Source organism: Centropristis striata, chromosome 5 (genome assembly GCF_030273125.1).
Source record: "Centropristis striata isolate RG_2023a ecotype Rhode Island chromosome 5, C.striata_1.0, whole genome shotgun sequence".
Lineage (NCBI taxonomy): Eukaryota > Metazoa > Chordata > Actinopteri > Perciformes > Serranidae > Centropristis > Centropristis striata.
In genome coordinates this window covers 28,583,858-28,604,647 of record NC_081521.1, presented here as the reverse complement: position 1 = coordinate 28,604,647, position 20,790 = coordinate 28,583,858, and the positions used below count along the sequence as shown (strand labels likewise).

The 20,790-nt window shown below is 40.9% G+C and overlaps 2 protein-coding genes across 2 annotated transcripts in view; both read left to right on the top strand.

Moving 5' to 3' along the window:
• The window catches only part of gabrd (gamma-aminobutyric acid type A receptor subunit delta), a 29,822-nt gene extending 20,344 nt beyond the window's left edge, over positions 1-9,478 (top strand). Inside the window, exons 4-9 of the mRNA XM_059332635.1 lie at positions 1,586-1,806; positions 3,020-3,102; positions 4,019-4,156; positions 4,613-4,768; positions 5,669-5,880; positions 6,999-9,478. Coding sequence (XP_059188618.1) covers positions 1,586-1,806; positions 3,020-3,102; positions 4,019-4,156; positions 4,613-4,768; positions 5,669-5,880; positions 6,999-7,325 — 1,137 coding nt within the window. The 3' untranslated portion in view covers positions 7,326-9,478. The remainder of the gene's footprint in view (positions 1-1,585; positions 1,807-3,019; positions 3,103-4,018; positions 4,157-4,612; positions 4,769-5,668; positions 5,881-6,998) is intronic.
• A 1,692-nt stretch (positions 9,479-11,170) lies between these two features.
• LOC131971535 (transmembrane protein 26) lies at positions 11,171-19,722 on the top strand. The gene is made up of 4 exons (XM_059333043.1): positions 11,171-11,289; positions 13,309-13,519; positions 17,710-17,854; positions 19,015-19,722. The coding sequence occupies exons 2-4, from the start codon at positions 13,323-13,325 to the stop codon at positions 19,720-19,722; spliced, it is 1,050 nt and encodes a 349-aa protein (XP_059189026.1). The 5' UTR covers positions 11,171-11,289; positions 13,309-13,322.
• Positions 19,723-20,790: the final 1,068 nt, after the last annotated feature.

The following is a 20,790-nucleotide window of genomic DNA, read 5'->3' as shown; positions in this document are numbered from 1 at the left end:
GGAAAATTTGTCTTCTCACTCACAATCCTCTGGTAAAGCTGTCAGAGTTATAGTTTGGGCGTACGACGCACAGATGCGGCACCAACACCACCAACAGCCTCATTGGGTCCCATATTAAAAACGCAGGGAGATACTTGAAAAAGGGATATGGAAACGTTTTTTTAGATCGCTCTAACAAAGCTATTTTTTCATTTTTTGGTGTCAGTTAATTCAGTTGATTGCTTTGATCTGATTGCCTTTGATCTTTGATGTGATTACAGTTACAGATACACACACACACACACATGCGCGTAAGTGCGCACACTCCTCACACATGCATACACCTGCTTCAAACACGCACACACAGGTAACTTTGTGATTTTAATTACACACACAGGTAACTTTTCGCTACACACACACACACACACACACACACACAAATGTGCGTGTATGCGCGCACACTCCTCCACATACATGTTTCTCTCTCTCTCTCTCACACACACACACACACACACACACACACACACACTTTGAGGTTAAAGGGCATAGTTTTAAATCTCTGAAGAATCTCATCATAGTGTACACACACCGGCAGTAGCCCCCGTGGCCCTTTCAAAATTTCCCCAGAGGAAATTTTCTAGTTATTATTATTATTATCATCATCATCATCATAATGTAATTATTATTACAATTCCCATCATTCACACAGCAAATCCATATGTTAATATGTCTTTAGGTGTCCGTACATATTTATATATTTATACTCTGTAAATCTCTGAATCTGAATTTGATGCATTCTGCCCTTATTTACACAATGTCCCAACTTTTTTGGAATCGTGATCGTATATCATGATCAAATAGAGACTTGACATAGCACAACATCAATATGTTACCCGGCTATAACTGCTGTTGTATCTGACAAAAATCTGAAAAAGAGATAAACTATTAACTGAATTGAATATTTTTTATACTCTTCACCTTTACTTCTTAAAGTTTATGTAGCATACACATATAATTTCATGAACAATATATTTTTAATTTAACACGAGATCTTCCTAAATAAAGAAATAAATTAAATAATCAAAATAAATAAATGCATCATAAATAAATAAAATAATCTCAATAAATCAAAAATAAATAAATACATCAACAACAAAAAAAATCAAATAAATAAATCCTGAAAAAATAAAATAATCTAAATAAATCATAAATAAATCAAAATAAAGTATTTTCTTATCTTATCTTTCTTTGAACACATGTATTTTTGTGGTGGCCCCAGTGTATCTGCTCTCCCTGCACTGATTTAAGCTGTGACAGTACTTAAATGATAAAGAAAAACACAATTAGATATAAAAGCTGGTCTACTTTGTAAGATGTTACACATTTTAGTTTCTCTACTTTAAATCTTGTGTTATTTTGTGCTCACATCTATTGGATATCCACCAAAGTGTTTAATTAAAGGTATCCTTCAGCTATTTTAGCTTTTCATTCCCATTAAGTTGGTGGACTTGTGACAGACTAAAAGAGAGGGAAATGCGACGTGACTCAGTCTTAATGTCTCTGTGTGTGTGTGTTTGTGTGTGCGTGTGTGTGTTGTTCCTGGCAGGACTACACCATGACCGTGTTCCTGCGGCAGAGCTGGCACGATGACCGCCTGTCCTATAATCATACCAACAAGACGCTGGGGTTGGACAGTCGATTCGTGGACAAGCTGTGGCTGCCTGACACCTTCATTGTCAACGCCAAATCTGCTTGGTTCCACGATGTCACTGTGGAAAACAAGCTGATCCGACTGCAGCCCAACGGAGTCATTCTATACAGCAGCCGGTATGAGCAACAGATTATGGTCTTCACAACACAACCACTGGGATAGGATGTACAGAATCTGGTTGCTATGGGGTTGACATTTTATATTTTTTGACAGAAACGTGTCTTTTTATTAACTCATGCCTTTACAGATCACAGATGGATATCTCGTATTTGCTGTCTTTGGAAATGAAAATCCCATGTGATCTATACCATTATCTATTTTCTCTGTGGTAGCATCATTTCTCATCTAAAATCTCTGATATGATCTGATGTGCTCGTACAAAGCTGATACAGAGAGACGGGGGCGGTAAGGGAATAAGGAAAAGCTAGGGTAAAGGTAAAGTGGATCAAGGTGAATCATCAGAAGAGCTAAAATAGGCGTTACTGGCAGGATGTCGACCGAATATGTAGGATTTTTTTTTTATCATAGCAGTAGAATGGATTTGTTGTACAAACTAAAAACTTTATCATAGTCTTTCCTATTGTTTACAATTCCTATTGTTTTTGCCTTCCAAATGGCTACAAATTACAAGATAAGGATTAATATGATGGTTTTTATGATCTGACACTTTTATGGGGAAGATTTGGTTAAGTTTAAGCAAATTAAACTGCTTAAAGGTACAATGTGTAATGCCTGGCCACATGCTCCAAACTATTAGGGGGCAGCATTTCAAATCTTTATGTAGGTCTGCTAGGAACTCTGTCCATACATCTAAATTTATATTCATCGGTTATTAAAGAAAAAAAAGCTAACTGGCGAAACAGCAGGGCAAGAATCCACAAAAATTTACCAAACTGCTGACAATCTGAGAGCTGGTCAAAATTGCCTTGCTATCCTATCATACAAACACTGGCTCTAAAGAGGGCCTTTCACATTGTGTTGCCTAAAGACCACCATATGTTTTCCTACATGCTTGGAAAAGGAGGGAGAAGGGTAATGGGTATTCAGTTGGCTGAAATCTACAACTTCACCGCTAGATGCCACTAAATTCTCCCAACTGCACCTTTAATGCAGGTCAAAGGTATTTGGGTCCTTCACTGGCTTAAAACTAACTCCAATACAGTTCTGAACTACTTTTCATCATCAGCTGACACAACTGGTGGCACTGGAAAGTTGCCTGGTCTGAATGGGTGGAACCATGTCAATATGAATCAGCATTTTTTCTAGTGACAACAATAAGGGTCTACATTATGTTTTTGATTAATTGGGCTGTTTTGTTTTTGTTCCTAGAATAACTTCGACGGTGGCATGTGATATGGACCTGACTAAGTATCCCATGGATGAACAAGAGTGTATGCTGGACCTGGAAAGCTGTAAGTTGGGATTCAAATACTTTATTTTTCTTCAGTCAAGGAAAAGTTGTTTTTTCTTGCTTTGTTGATTTCTCCCAACACGTTCATGGTAAAGTAGATTTAGGAAAGGTTACAGTCTAACAAGCTTTCTCCATTAAAGACAGTCCTTTTTTTGTACAAGCATCTTAAAGGGCCCACATTTTCCTTTATTCTTAGGTTGCAACCTCTAGTGGCAGTAATAATTATGATGGGAGCAAAGGAGGAAGTCAGGTGACGTAGTATAAGAGCGAAAAAGTCCTTAAAGAGAGTAGGTCAGGGTGGATGGATGGGTCAAACCAACACAAGACTTTCACCCAGGAGGGTGCAACTGGTCCATATCTTACTTAAAGCAATGTTGAGTTAATTTAACTTAATATAACTACATAACCAATTTAATTATGTTACATTCTACACACAAATCACATTGTATACTTACGTACAGAAGGGAAGTAACAAAAAAACAAAACATACTTCATTTAACCCAAACCGTCTTTTCCTAAACCCAACCAAGTAGTTTTTGTTGTCTTAAACCTAATGAAACTGTGACCACTTGACAACTTTCAACTTTTTTAGTAATGGGACAATGTTCCTGTGGGTTATATTACAGCATAGTTGCTCAAAATGCAGAAAGTTCTCAAATTTCTACTGCTTCAAACTACACCCCCTTGCAACCACCTGTCAAATTAGGAATGACTACTTGCAGAAAGCTTCTAGTTGCATGGCAACTCTTGCTACTGCTGTAAAGTAAAGTTAGCAATTTGGGCGGACAACTCATGACCGCTTTTTTTGCTGGCTCTCTAAAATGGCACTCTGTCAATCTGCTGTTTCTTCTGCTACCCTTACATTACTGTATCTCTGTAGGTTGGAATGATGAAACATCTGTTTTTTTCATTTCTAGATGGCTACTCTTCAGAGGACATTGTGTACCACTGGTCAGAGAGTCAGAGACACATCCATGGCCTGGACAAATTGGAGCTCTCCCAGTTCACCATCACAGACTATCGGTTTGTCACTGAGATGATGAATTTCAAATCTGGTGAGCATTCATCTTGTTTTCCTCAGTTCTTGTTGTTGTTGTCAAAGATAGCTGTTCCAGCAGTGCCTGTTTGAAAGCCCCTTCGACAAGAGTGAGTGTTTTATGAACTTGGCTTGCCTCTTGTGTCAGGAGACTTGGATTGTTTTTGAAGCAAAACTTTTTTTTTAAACTTCAGGCATTTCTGTGGTTATATTCTATGCATAGAAGGAATGGATCAAGTCAGGCTTGCTGCTGAGCCAGGCAGGAGGTTTAGAACATGATAGGAGTAGCTGCAGGGAAAAGTTTGCAATATTTCTTTATGTCTTACATCCTGAAGTTTTGCCACAAGGGGCACACATGAGCAGATAGATGTTCTATAATAACAGTGTCTGTGAAGAACAACTGGATATTTTAATAACAGATAATTACCTTGTCCTGGAAAGCAATTAAACACAGTGTCTGTTTTCTGCTTCCCAGCGGGACGATTTCCGAGACTCAGTCTTCGCTTCGAGCTGAGACGTAATCGAGGTGTCTACATCATCCAGTCATACATGCCTTCGATTTTACTGGTTGCCATGTCCTGGGTGTCATTTTGGATCAGCCAATCCGCCGTCCCTGCTCGTGTATCCTTAGGTTGGTATTAGTTTGATACAGTCTGTTTTAACTTTTTTAATTAAATTTTAAACGGGTGCAACATAAAGGCCCTGAAAGATTTCCATTAATTTATGTTTTCATTACAAAGCAGGTTGAGTTCTGTTTAAATACTGCAAAAGTATCAAATACTCAATCCATAGAGAAATGCACACAGCCCATAATATGACAGATAACCTGTATATCTTCTCAAAACTATCACTATCAATCTCGCAAACATATCACAATTGCTCTGTTGAATGTGGAGATGTCTGGTCACTTCTCTTAAATCTGAGCTTCAAATGTACGCTGGGCAAGCTAGATTTTGGTCTGTGACAACTTAGAAAGCCAATAGATGTTAAATATTCAAAAGCCGAAAAGAAATCTACGAATGCAGTATCAGCCACTGCTAGTTACAAGCTAGCAAGCTAAAATGTGCCAACTGGCTTTGGTGCACCTTATATGTTTCTGGAGGCTCAAACATGTAGTGTATAGCTGAATCTTTTCAATGTTTCTTCAAATGGAGAAAAGAGACCAGACCAGCTGACTCGCACTGTTCTTTCACCAGTTAACCTTGTATGGAAGCAGCGGTGGTGCAGACTGAAGGCCAGATCCAGAACTTCTCAATGAGGGAGAAACATAAATGTGCTGCATCCTCTTCTCAAAGTTATTTTTTTACTTTTAATGTGGGAGAACCATGTTAAACATAATCATAGCAGAGCATTTAACATACTTTAAAATATGTCCGGAGGGGGACTTGAAATGAATACATGGCTGCTAAAGACAGCATATCGGCTATCAGTTCACAGCCTATAGCCATGCTTGTGGCTCTACGCAGCTGTACTTAGGCACAGTAGAGCTAAAAACCCACAGAAACCTAATCTGTCTGTGTTCCTTCAACAGGAATTACGACTGTTCTCACAATGACCACACTGATGGTGAGCGCCCGCTCCTCGCTGCCTCGAGCCTCGGCCATCAAGGCGTTAGACGTCTACTTCTGGATCTGTTACGTGTTTGTGTTTGCTGCACTCATTGAGTACGCCTTCGCTCACTACAACGCTGACTACCGACTCAAAGAGAAGGCCAAGGTGAAGGCCAACAAGCTCAGCTCTGAGGTGAGGAATGTACTCCAAACAGCAGGTAACAGTGTAGAGATTCAGGTGTTGTGAGTAATGAGCATGCCGTTCAAACACAGACCTGGGCCGGGCTTCAAACTCGGGTGTTGACAAGCATCACATCCCACTGACCTTCAGCGAGACAATGAATCTCTATGGAGCATAGCAGGAAGATGGAAGATTTCCCTTAAGGGAGTAATAGTGATTCTCATCACACTGTCTGTTTGCTTTGCAGTTGATATACATCTCACTGATAGATACCTTCAGACTAGGATATGATGGTATATTCAAATAAATAAATATATATAGTTAGTGACAACACAAGACACATGAGGACAAAGACATGAAAAGATGTGAAAAAAAAAGTGAGTGACAGTGAATCTTAAAGTGGGGTGATTGAAAATGTGTGGAGACCCAGCATGCATTGTCAAGTGAGTTAAACTAGAATGAATGTGAAATGACCCAGTGTTGCCGCAACATCTCAAGATATAATAAATCATGTTTTCTTGAACTGGAATCTTTAGGGGGAGATAGCAGGTCAAAGAGTAGATGCCACGTAGAAGTGGTGTGCATCATCTGAAAGCTGAGGATTAAGTTGAGATGCAGCTCAGCACTGTGTCAAGTTTTAAATCTGTACCAAAAGTGTTTTGGTTAGGCGCCTTTTCCTATTTTTTTTTTAAGACAAGAGTGTAAAAGTAACATTATGATTGAAGTTTATGATGATAATTTCCATTTCCATTTATTTCTAATAAGTTGTTAAGCAGCAATTTCTGGGTTGTTACCATTTGTTCCACAGATTTGGTGATAAATTTCACAATTTCTTTTACATCCGAGAATTGATTAAAAAAAAAAAAAAGGTCAAAGTCCCTCTAAAATACCACGTTAAGACCTTGAGGCACACCATAGAAAAAACCCTGCTGTGATTTGGTATGAAAAACTTTTGACACCTTGGAGATTTCTGCAGATTTCTGGAGATTGCATTTTTCATGGTGGCAGATGGACTAACTGTCACTTCTGCCTGATTTGTCAAATGTTTGATGCTGAATGACTCAAAACTGCACTCGAGCATGTAAAGCCTCAGACAGTGCTTACACCCTTCTCTCTCTGTCTCCCTATAGTCCATTGTGAAGAACGGCAAACAGGCCATGGTTCTGTTTTCCCTGTCGGTCACCGGCATGAACCAGGGCGTGATGATTTCCAACCGCCACGGGCGGCCTCAACGCTCCAGCAGCGAAATCCCCGGGGAGGGTGGCAGCGAGGAGCCTGAGCCAAGAAGGAGAAGGTCCAGGCAGGCAGAGGAGAGCACGGAGGAGGAGAAGAAATGCTGTTCCAAGTGCGTCTGCAAACCTATTGATGCTGACACCATCGACATCTACGCCAGGGCTGTGTTCCCTTTCACGTTCGCCGTGGTGAACGTGATCTACTGGGTGGCGTACACCATGTGAAGAGGAGGCAGCAGGTCTGTGCGAGTGGCTGCCATCCAGGGCTGTATATAAGAAACTGCTGGAGTTGTGCCACTTCAATGCTGGCAGACTGGTGCAGCTGAAATATACATACAGGCCTCAGTAAAAAAAACAAAAAAAAAAACTTCAGAGGAAATGAAGTGTTACGGCCTGTGAATATGGAAATATGGTAATTAATGGAAGTAGTTTTGAGTTTAAAAAGTGTTAACAGGACTTCATATATTTAAATACAAATACAGAAATGCGCTATATAAAGGCAAAGGACTGTGTTGCCTGTTGGAGGTTCACATACACAGTGAATCCAGATTTTGAGATTTACATCCTGTTATATGGACTCAATACAGGACACTACAACAAAATATCCTGCTTGAACACCTGAAGTATTGACCACAAGCTCACATCTAGCAAATCTCATAAAAAAAGCATAGTTATCCTAAAGCTAGGGTAGGCAGTTTTCTCAAAAAGGCAAACAACGCCAGAATTTGAAGATACGGCCCTCCTCCTGCAGCTGCCCCCTCTCTATCCGAAGCCCCTCCCGACAGACGAGCATGGGCATATGCACGCGCTTCATACAATGATCCCGTACAAGTATGATTCATTCATTTCATCATCCCCATCATCTGATGTCCTTATATATCCATGGATTTATGCGTCCTGTTTTCTTTGCAACTTGTGGGGCCTTCAAAGCCCTTTGAGATGACTTGGGGCTTTAGCTAGCAACATAAACATGAATTTGAATTAGCTGCAGTCATGGGCCTTGTGCTACGGTTAGCAGAAGGCTCAACTATAAGCAACATTTTCTCTCTATCTCGGAAGCATTATTATGCTTTTCTTGGCACGACCCGGTCTGAGTAACATTGAAGCACTTGGATTTTCCCAGGGGTCCATGCTGGTGCAAAGTACCAGTACCAGATTTGTTCAGGTCCTATCCTCTTACCAATGGGCCATCCTAACCTTAATGAGCCAAGGTCAATGCCCAACTTTAACCAATCAGGCACCTAAACAGGGCAGGGTCTTTCCAAGAAAAGCTGTGGATTCATAATCAGGTACATTTTAAATGCTTCGCTGATATTGACATGTGTTTTATTGTGTTTGTCAGATTCTAATTGAAAGGGGCAGGGTTTAGGTCCTATACCTCAGCAGGCCAGCAGGGGGCTACCATGTTGTCCATCTTTATATACTGTATAGTCTATGGGATGTGCAAGTACATCTGCATTTGTAGAACGGCCAGCAGAAACACCCTCTGTCTGATACCCCTTTTCAAGTAAGGCAGTTCGAGGGCCGGTGCCTAATTTCGAACCAGTTCCTTGTGTTTTTACAGCCAAAAAAATGGCTCCCGGCCAGGAAAACTGGTTCCACAGCAGCACAAACTCTTTGCCTGTCTCAAGCCACTGTCAGGGGCTGGGGGTGGGATTATTATGACCAACATGACCAGTGACAATGCTGTGGCAGCTTCACTATAGATGTGAAATCAAAGCTATGGTTCGTGGGGAAGACAAAGCGTCTCCTAGCAGTATGGTCCTTGACAGAAGTTCACTAGAGTTTCTGGGAAAGCGGAGACATGTTCAGACATATACAGTAACATGACAACATGGCTCTCTAGCCTGTCACAGCGCCAGCACTAGAACAAGGTTTGTGTCGTTGAAAAGGGGTATGACATGACCTGTGATTGGCCAAAGTTTCACATCATGGGATAGATTTTATAAAGCCTGAAAACAAAGCCAAGACGAGTTGCAGACATCTAGTTTTATCTGGGAACCCTTGCATAACAATATGCTAAAATATTGTTTTGGAACTTTTGCCCAATAACACCCCCCCACTACAAAATGCCTACCCCAGCTTTAACTTACTCACAGCAACAATCTGGAGTGAACCGCCTGTTATCTCGAAAAACCAAAAGCACCGCCCAAACTAGAGGATAACAAGATGAGGTGTACTACTATTCTGCATGGCTGATAACTCACTCACCCTCTTCCCGCGCCATCGCCACCCCCTCTCTTCCTCTCTCTCCTTAGGTCCTCCACCCATTTTTTTTTTTCCAATTCATTTTTCGTTCACGACACTGTCTGGGGTGTCTTATCTCATTCTGCCAGTTCTGCCTGTTTCCTCACCATTAAAGGACTTCCTTTACTACCTGTGTGTGTGTGTGTGTGTCTCTCTCTCTCTCCAGGCTTCAAATGGTCACTTGAACCTCAAATCCAAAAGGTTGTTGTGATTAAAAGAAAAGAAATACTGAAATCCCTTCTGGCAGATGCAAATGTGTCAATGCATAACAGAAGCAGCAGTTTTTCCAAGGCTCAGAAAAGGCTCTAATTTGAGGGATTATGAATAATTGACTTGTATGTCCAACTGACAGAGGTCAAGAATTGTCCTCTATGAATAATTTCAGACTCTTGTCTGCCCTTTGTCAGAACTTGGAAATTGATTTTTAGGAAAGTTGGGGATGAGAAAGCACCGCTGTTTCCCAGTCAAAGAATGACCTAGTTTTCTTATTAGATTCAACATCACAGCTTTGCCTCTATGATAATCACTTCATTCTCAGGTGTCTTGTCCTACCACATTTAAATTTGATCTTCTAAGGTTAAGCAAATATTGTTAGAAATATAATAAGAAGATACTGTATAATGCATCTTAAGCAAGTTTGAAAGACTGAATATACTATATCTTCCAAAAATATGGCTGTGATGCTGTTTTAAGGTATAGATCTATATCTAATAAAGCTAAAGTTTGCTTTGACGGGGGCACCAAAGGTGCTAACATATAAATGATACATCCTCTGAGGACCATAAAGATCAATTTTGGGAGCAAACTGTCCATTAGATTGTGATATTGTTCAAGTCTAGGTTATATCTTTTGACTGATCACATGTGTAGTTGTTCCTACTTTCAAATACAACACACTGGAGTGTTTCCTAAGCTGTGGTGGGAGATAAACATGTGATCAAATCACACATAATAAACATAAAACAAACTGTCACAGTTTTTTTAAAATGTGCTTCTCAGTCATTGTGAAATGGTCATAATTTGGTTAGGATTATGAAAAGTCATTAAATCAGTTGTAAGTGCTGTGATTGTTTGAAACAACCGTCCACCCAGACCTCCTTCCTACACGGACTTTGTCGCTTTTTATATTACATCACCTGACACTGTTTGCTCCAAACATAATAACCATGGCTGGCTAACAACTAAAGTAAACAGGGGCATAAACTGCTTGCATAAACAGTCTATGGAGTTGTCTTTGAAGTGAGGACTCTCTCAGAACATTTTGTCAGTCACCTGTCTTTCTTCCACTTAAGGGGATTCATGGATTGACATTCGTGGACTGCCTTGGCACATGCAGTATCCTCATTCTGATGCAACAGCAGTAACATACCTACACACTCCTTTAGTGTTTGCTCAGGGGGCCATCAGCAAATCCATTCCCTCTTGTTGCTCCGTGTTTTTGAGAGTGCAGAGGCCAGGGAGCGAGGCTGTTATCAGGGCTAACAGTGCAGAGGCAGAGCAGGCATGGGTGGGAGCAGGGCTGGGTGCCCTCTGAACAGGGAGCGCGACATGCCGGCTTCTCCCAGGGAGATAACTTTGTTCTGGGCCAGGAGAGATGACATCATGACGGATGGCGATGAAGATGCGGGCATAGGGGGCAGGAAACCTTATCTCCTACTGTGGCACCGAGGGGACGGAGACACACACTATACACTTGTGGAACACACCATGGCTCACTGATACTCTGCTCCAGTGGACTTGAAGAGTAGTCATTGAACACACAAATATACACAACTCTGGGTCAAGGAGGTGGCTGTCATTTAAAAAGGGAAACTGGACAGATACATGCCCACTCACGGTGTGTGACTGTTCTGGTATTGTGATTTTCTACTGCACAGCATCCAAGAACTTTTGGGGAATACACTGAAGAAAGTGATCTCAACCAGAGGACTCCAGCTTACACTGTAGGTTTGTACTGCATGCAACTGCACCATACATATTGTATGAATTCTGTTCATCGCATATTGACCTTTAAAAAACAGTCATAAAAGTTTTTTGTTGTCTTTCAATCTGAAATATAAGACACTCATAAAAGGAGACACTTTATATTGGGTTAAATAAATAATAGGCTAATGTAATAATGAATTTACTTTAGTGTATTATAGCCCAGTTACACACAATTAATAATACATTTTGGGTCGCCAGGTTGTGAAAAATTCATGTGACTGGTGAAAGTAAGATTAGCTTTTGCTATTGGCTTCTTGGATAGTAATGTACAATAAAAATGACTTTCATCATGGTCCAGTCAAAGCTATATATATCCATTTAAAAAAATTCTCATCTGTGGCAACCCTGTCTCCAAGAAATTACCTTTATATGCAGCTAATTTGCAACAGGAAATGCATTTTGAAGCTAACATAATGCTGATTAGACTATGTTTGGTTGTAACATCATTAATTTATGCTGTTCAAGCAACATTATGCACAAATTTATATTTTTGTGATTTGGCGCCCCCTGCAGGTTCAGAGTGCAATTGACTTCTAGCACACTTGTAATTATAAACAGCTGTACATGAGCATTTTTATGATTACATTACCTGTGATCAAAAACTTATGAGTTGACAACTTTGCTTACAGCCAAACATCAGGCATGTGCAACAACACAAGACAAAGCAAGCTAGCTAATTTTACTTCCAACCTTCTTTGGTGATCCTCTGTCTTTTCCTCTCGGGCCAGCTCATAATTTATTTATTTTTTCTATTTGCCCAATACCTGCAAAACTAGTGACCTCTCATCAGCCTCAGCTGCAGCCTATTTTGTGTTCAGGGCAAGCATGCTAATAACCAAAACTAGGATGGTTAACATGTCTTCCAACGGAAAACGTTTTATCTTGCAACAATTGCAGTCTTGGCTAAGAAAACATGACTCTTTATTGATGACTTGCTAACATTTACAACTGCAAACTGTTTTTACTACATAGTGACAGTGTAGGTACAAACAGGAAACATGGGGTAAAGAGAGGAATGACTTGCAGAAAAACTCCTGGCTGGAATAGAACCAGGTTATATAGTATGCATTTTAACCAATAGTCAACAACTTTGGAGTTGTCAAGTCATCACAATAATCCACAGAGATCAAAAGATCAGATTTAAGCAAACTCACGCTAAGCCTGGAGTCCTTATATATTGACTGCAGAACAGTTTCTCTAACTCTTGCTTACTAATCACTGCTTGCTTTGAATTCCCCCAAAGCTCAGAGGCTTTTATCATAAGCTGACTAATTGACAGCGAGTACTGTTTGCACAGTGACATCATGCAATAGTTATTGATAATGAAAGCTGAACTGGGGCTATGATGTGTAATGATGCAGCAGTTGCATAAGTATTAACTTATTTTTAATGGTTTGGTTTTTGGCCGCATGATGCTGACTATTCTCTGAAGTTATTCCTTAAATTTGTTGCAAATGCAATCAAATTGAAGTGCCATTTGGCAATAATCCATTCTTTACTCTGCAAAAACCTTTACTGTTCAGTTTGTTGCAGTAAAACTTTATTAGGTTAGAAAAAACTTAAAAGCCTTTATTGTTTGGAGACATTGTTAACGCAAGGTAAGCCGAAATGCTGAATAAGCTTCAACTGTCTTTGATTTTTGCATGAATGATCTGTTGAAAAGAAAATATTGTAGACAAATGGGATTTTTTCCCTTAGTCTTTTAATATTACTGTGTGTCCCAGTATCTGACATACTGTAAATCAATAGACATCAGTGGTTCAGTCACTGTGAAACACCAAACAATCTAGTAATGGCTTTCATACAGTAAATTAAAGAAAGAGGAAAATCCAGGGAAGCACTGGCTCATAAATCTGCCTAAATTCTCTTTACAATGCTTTTATTTTGATTTAAAAAACACCTTTCCATCATTTAAAGTAAGTGACGGTGGACCTTATAAATCCTAATCAGGCATAATAAAACCATTTTCTGTCCAGGTTTTCTGTGGTGCATGATGTGTCGCCTCCTGAACGTCCTGCTGGCTTTGCTGAGTCGCTTCCTGTTTGCGGTCCATGGCGTGGTGACAGTGTGGCGTGTGGTGGCCGTTAAAGAGGAGCCGCTCTATTGGCTGCTGCTGACGGGCGTAGCTCTGCTGGGCGTGGAAATGGCTGTCACTCTGAAGTGCACTCAAAATGCAGAGTGGAAATGGTAATTGAGGTCACACATGGAAAACACAAACCACTGTCAGGATTAGGTTGACATTTGGGGCTAGTGTTGTACCTTTATCCCAAATGTCTGCAGGCTCTGTGAGGCTGTATGTGGGCACAATGGGGCTTAAGGCTAAATGCTAACATTTGCAGGCTAACATGCTTACAATGACAATGCTAACACACTAATATTTAGCAGCAGTAATGTTAACTATTTTAGTTTTGAATGGTAGCATAAGAGCTAATCAGCCCGAAACACTAAGTTTGCTTCAGTTTAGGCTGATGAGAAGTCACAAGTTTTGCAGGTAGCCTATTGGGCAAATTAAAACAAAACAAAAACAACACAAGCTGGTGGCACTAAAGGAAAAGACAAAGGATCATCAAAGTTTGTTTGGTTTGTAAATCCTTTGAAAACTTTTGTACAACAGTTCATATAATATCTTCTTGTCTGTTCTAGTCAACATTGTGAAATGGAACTAGAAAAAAAAAGATCATAGGTTGGGTGAAAAATACTACTTAGGCCTACGTATGTAACTATGGGACCGTTTGCAAAAGCTCCACCCCTTAGTTACTGTTGCTGTCTGTGTCAAGCTCCCATACATGTAGCACTGTACAGCCTTGTATTATGGTAAGCTCCAAGCAAGATTGCTAGCTAGCTTAGCGTGCTAATTTTACAAACAGTAACATTAACATCAGTTTGTTGGACTAGTTATGCACTAGTAGTGGTAAGAATACAACTTGAAAGGAACCATAATTGTTAAATCCCGTTTGGGTTATTTAATCTAACATAGCTAGACAATCATTAGTTAGCTCATGTTTGCCAGCTAGCAGCTTACCTTGCAGCAGACATGTGTGTCTGTTGATCTTGGAGATATTAAGTTGGGAGTGGGCTCTCCCACACTGTTTAATCCAAAGCCAGCAACACTCCTCTTGCTTTCTGGGCTTTCGAAGTTGAAAAAAACCACTCCTCCCGCTAAACTCTCAGGGTACCTGGTGTCAGACCGTTTCACCTTGTTGCTCAGAGCTCAAAGCTTGACGGACCTTCTTCTCTTAGTAACGGTTGCTAAGGTAGGATTGGACGAGGACCGTTCGAGGGATGTTTTGTGAACAGTCAATTGCATATGTGATGTAGGGCATGATGTTTTTACATAATAACATTATTTACAAGTCAGTTTACGAACATAATAATGTTGACCATTGGTTTTATCTCTCAATCCCTTCCTCCTTGCCACACAGCCTTTTCGCTCTTTATACAATGTCACCTGACTTCCACTTCTGCTACCTTTATAATTATTCATGCCATTAGAGGTTGCCACATATCAATATGAGTTGTAATAAGCAGTGCCATGATTACGTGAGTGCATTACTTTTCGTATAAAAAAATAGTTAAAGAGAACAGACTAGATAAGTGTTGGACCGACTAAAAATCTGCAAGCTATGATTACAGCCATTGACACCACTGTGTTAAGCAAGTAATACTGTCTATACTACTATCTGTTTTATCTAATAAAGGTAGACAAACTGTACTGTGTCTATGTTACACCATGCCTGCTTGGTAAATGAAGCAAAGGTAACCCTGTTGACATCATCAGGGGTACATGTTTCCAGCTCTTAGAGACACAGAAGACATTATGAAATTGCTCACAGGCTGAATATTAAAGAAGAAACTTACTTTGATCTGTTACCTTCTTGGAGTGCACTTTTAATCATTAGACAACCACACATTAATTAAACTGCTTAAACTTAAAAAATGTCTTTGTGGGCTGAATAAGCAGGCATGAACCACCTGCTTGTGCTCTTTTTAAAGAAGGTGACATGAGGATTGAGGTGTTGTAGCCAGATTTTGTAGACCTGTTTTGTGTGGGGAGTAAATAACTTCTGAACTTGTAGCTGTGTGAACACTTTACAACCCATCTGCCCAGGGTGGTGAGAGGCTGCTTGTGTATACGGCCTGTAATATTCTCTGCCACTAAATTCTCTGTTATCCTCTGCAGCTCTTTCTGTCTTTCACTGTCTATCAAAAACAAATCTATTCCTCTGCTGTGTTATTGCTCTGTCTTTCTCTGAGCCGATGTTGTGAGCCGGCTATCACGTCTCTGTCACAGTCTCTTCTATCCGCTCGTGGAGAAAATGTCGGCTGCTGGCTCAAGTCATTTCAAACCGGGGCCCATTGCATAAAGAGAGTTTACCAGATAAACTGAGGTTGTTTCAGTTAGTCTGACTCATTTTCTGTTGATTTGATTCCATAAAGCATACTCAACATAGTTCACACTCATTTACTACACCAACTTATGTGGTCCCATGCCATAAAAATCCCATTTGTTTGATGATCGGTTATTCCTAAAATAAAAGCCCACTGCTCCAAAAGCTAGTTGCTCTGTAAATACACACTCTCCCTGGAGTTTTTTGCCTTCAATATATTACTGTATGTACAAGTAAAATTAAATAATGATTAGATATAACTGTTGACTGGCTAATATTTTACTATCAAAAGCATATTGGTATCTATTGATATCTGCATATATTTTGTCTGATAATCTGGGTTAGGGTGACATAGAAATGGTGTTAGCTATATTTAAAAAAAAATCTTTATTTAATTGGTCAACAATTTAGTACATTATATGTTAGAGGTGAGAAGCACCAGAGTCACGATACGATATTATTGCGATTTTAAACATTTTGCGATTGTCTATTCATCTCACTTAAGTCTTTTTATTTCTCCACAATGAGAGTGGGGGAGACTGCGGGTCTCTCGGCGGCTCCGCTGTCCCCCGATTCGGAGCGAGATCACCGGCGGTGACCGACCGGTGCGGCGCTAATAGCCCCGCTACCGGTGATCTCGCTACCAGCCGGGGGACAGCGGAGCCGCCGAGAGACCTTTCGCCTTTCAACTTTTGCTCTAAACTATTTAAAACACCGTCTTCAGCTAAAGAGAGTTTCGCGTCTGCAGCAGCCATGTTGGATCCGGAAAGCTTCCAAGTGCCGAGTAGTACGCGTCATCATCTCACCGTCCCTCCCCGCTCTGTGATTGGATCCCTAAAACAGGGCTAAGAAACTCCCGTGGTTTCCAGACCGCCTGGAGGTTCGAAATTAAATTCGAGCGCGCAAGGCAGTCTGGGTATACCCAGGCTAGGTGTCTCCAGTATATTCCTAAAAGTGAACCCGCTATGGCCTCCAGAAACAAACCACGAACGTTGAAAATACTGATGCTAAATAAATGCTTAATATCAATACTTGGCGGCAATGAATCGATATAATATTGCCACACAAAATGTTGCGATACTATGCTGTATCAATTCCCCCCTCCAACCTCTATTATATGTATAATGTATAATAGTGGAAAGTAATCTTTAGTTAGGGTATTTTTTTTAATCCACACGTTTTTATTCCAGCTCAAAAAAAGTACTTTATCTGCCACCATCTGTAAATTTTCCACCCTTTAAAACTGGGATCTGTACAAGTCTCAAAAATCCCATATCGTTTGGGCTGTAATACTGTATGTATGTTGAAGCAGTGGGTCCAATGAGCCGTTGGCCAAATGGGCTCCCAGTCCAATAGAAAACATATCTAACTCTTGGGTCGTCAGAACAATGGGACTTCGGAACAGTAGGAGGTCGGAACAATGGGCAGTCCCTAATTAGAGTTGGAAACTAGTTGAATTAACTTTATAGAAGCAGATCTACTGAAAATGAGTCAGACAAATCGAAATAAGCCAGGTTTATTTGTTAAACTCACTTTATGGAAAAGGCCCCAGTTAGATTTAAAACAAAGATGATTGGCTTAAACAAATTTAAACTGACACCAACCTTTATAACGCGGGTCTCCAAAGGATACGAGCATTTAGTGTCACACCTCATTCAGCACCAAGCTGCGTCTCATTCAAAAAGCTGCAGCTCTCTGGCACATACGCAGCGAACATCCTCAGACACAAGCTTTCTTCAGGCCTCTCTCTTTCTCACTGAGTCTTACTTTGAAGTTCTCTCCTCATGGAGAAGGCTTTGCACTGTCAAGAGGGATTTGCATATATGATGAGAATAATTGCCTGTCTGAAATATGATGCCTCTTTTGGAAAAAAAGAGGGACTCTTTCTTCTTTAGCGGGTGGCAAAAAAAAAAAAAGCATGTCACTAAAAATAACTTACCCCCACCTTTCCCCCACCACCCTCTCACTCCTTTGGCGGTCCTTTTTTAGGTTCTCCCCCATGGTTTTCCTCTACCTCAGTACTGTCATCCCGTCCATTTGGTTCCTGGAGCTGAGCCTGCTGCAGTCCAAGCTGCCTGTCAACAATTCCTCAGGCCCTGAGCTTCATTTGCTGGCTCGCATCCCGATCACAGCGGTAGGTGTCCCAACACAAAACTGCCCTCCCTGCCTCACCCTCCACGCAGCCACATTAAAGCAACACCTGATATCAGATAAGATTTAAATCTAGCAAGGGGGTGGATAAACTATTAGTTACAGGAAATGTGTAATAGACACATTGAGATGAAGTCCAGATAGGCTCCTGCTTGAAAAACTCTCAGATCTCTCCCCTTCTGGGGTGGTTTTAGTGCAGTTTCTTTCATGTAGGATTTGGGAACTTTTTTGCCCCTTGGCTGTGCTCGAGGCTGGGTGGCAGCTTTTAAAACTTGAAGACGTAGTGTTTTGGGCACGTTGTGAAATGTCAAGGGGTGCTGTCAGGATAAACTCAATGAACTCTGACACAATGAGGAGCTGACTCACGAGTCATCAGAGTGAGAGCAGGAACAGAGAGGAGAAGGCTTGTTGAGGATAAATGCCAAAGTGTTTCATGATTACAGATATAACAATATAATTCGGGATGGGCTAGGAAATTAATTTTCATCTTTAAGTACTGATATTAAGAACAGTTTTTGATGAAAATAGCAGGGTTCACTCAATTTAATGTGACTCAGGCATCAACAACACAAGGTACTAAAATAATAATACGGTAAACCATGTTGGCAACAGAAACGCATCACAGTTTTGGTTCTTACCTTCCACAATAAAAGCCAATGCTTACAAAATTCAGTTACATAAGCCAACGTTGCCATGCTTACATGCTTACCATCAGATGAGTCCACTATCTATACAGCTACTGTAGCTAACATTGTGTAGCAAATTCAGTCATGGAGTAGCCCAGTGCTATTATCCAATCAGTCAAACGATCTTACTAAAAATAACTTTATAAGCATGTTGTAACTTAATAATGTTACCGTAAACATTAGCTTGGTGGCTAGCAGGATATTGACAGTTGCACAGCAAAGAAAGAAAAAGAAACCCAATGGGAGTACTTTATATGTTCAACAAATACTACATCCAAAAAAAGTACTGAAGTACTCATGCCCATCCCTAATTAAATCTTCGTGATAAGAATGATTGATATTTTAAAAAAAAGTGCAATATTGAGGAAAGCCAATCTCTCTACTCTGTAACACAAACTGTGAGAAATTAATTGTCTAACTTGAGAAGAACTTTTGACGTGCTGTTTTCTTCACCCAGGGCATCGTGGAGCTGGACCCAGAGAACTGGGTGGCTGGCCTGGAGCAAACTATGCTTATAGTGCTGGTTCTGGGTCGGTGGCTGATGCCCAAAGGGGACATGTCCCGTGACCAGCTCTCCCAGCTCCTCATGGTCTACGTGGGACTGGGCGCCGACATCCTGGACATCTTCGATACCTTCAAGGAACCTGAGGTTAAAACCAACCGAGCGGTCGTCATCATGGGCCTGGGCCTTTTCTCTTGGGCGCTCATGCAGTTTCCTCTGGTGCTCACCCAGACACAACCCTCAAAGGGAGAGCCTCCACGGAGCAGTGTAGGTGGCGCTCCATCGTCATTCACCTCCTGCTGCTCCAGCGAAGTGTGGAGCTTGCTGCTCACGGTAGGACTCCAAGATGGCCCATTTCTGCTTTACCGGCTCTACCTCATGGTCCAAGAGCAGGTACTCAACCAGCTGATGATCTTCTTCACCTGCAAGAACATCCTCATCGTCCTCTTGGAGCTTTATAGAATCTTTGTGGTGCAGTGCGAGCAGCCGGTTGGGGAATCGAGGTCGGAGAGGTGTGCTGCTTTGGTGCGGTGTCGAACCCAGAGGGGAAGGGAGGAGGAGGAGGAGGAGGAGGAAGAAGCAGGTGGAGAGGGGCAGAGCTGTCATACAGACACAGAGAGGGGCACTGAGAGGGAGGAAGATCAGAGAGGTGTCCAGGTATAGAAAGGCTCAAAATGCCGTGAGGCATGACTTTGGCCCTCGGGGGGCGAGGACGCCTTTCACACACCAAGAGAAAAGTCGAACCCATCTGCCATCTCTTGCATCTCAGCCTCGCTCAGAGACAGTCTCAGCTCTCTGGAGGTTCAGTGACTAGAAATAGACCACAAGACAAGAGAATATGTCCCCACTGAAGAGATCAGAGATGAATTAATGCAACTCCCTTTGATAAAACCTTTCCAAAAAGTGGTGTTTTTAGTCACAGGAGGTTTCTCTGCCGAAGAAAACCAGTTCAACAAGTTTAACACGAACTGTCAATCTGTGTGATACATTTGAGAATTAACAAGATAGCTGCAACCAACTCGGCATAGCTTTGTGTTTTCCAGCACAACACATTTGTCTTAATCAGCAACAGCTTGTGGCGGTATGATTTCATTATGTCATGCATATGCATTTTTAATAAAATGATGGTAATGATGACGGCTTTGGCAGGAGACAATATATGTATTTAATTAATATGTAAGATGGTGATAACATGTCTTAATTAATAACTTTTATAATAAAGATGCTTCAGAAAAGCATAGTGCTGTGTTTTTTTTTTTTTTACACTGATGACCATGAGATGGCAGTGTTGCCAAATCAACCACACAAATATACAGTGTTTACTTGACTGGAACATGCATGCCAGTTACATAGAAAAAAAACCCTGTCAGACAGCAACACAGTTGCACAGAAGCAGTGCTAAACTTCAATATTTGTTGGTTTCAGGGAAGGAAATCTCCTCTTTCAGTCTCTTTTTAAGACCTGGTGGTATAGCGAGGAAGAAGTAAGGTATGTTATAAATGGATCTAAAAGATTTAAACACCGTCAAGCAGTGGCTATGTACTTAATAGTCTGATGTAGGCAATCTAGAGACACCTCAGTATAACAAGTAGGAGGAGAGTGAAGAGGTTCGCCTCATTTTTCAAGGTTCATTTTCCTCTTGAGCACAATCAGCCCATGGAATCCTGTTTGAGAGCTCCGTGCATTTTTATTATGTCTGAAAAAGCACACTCGTGATTATGTGGGAGTTTT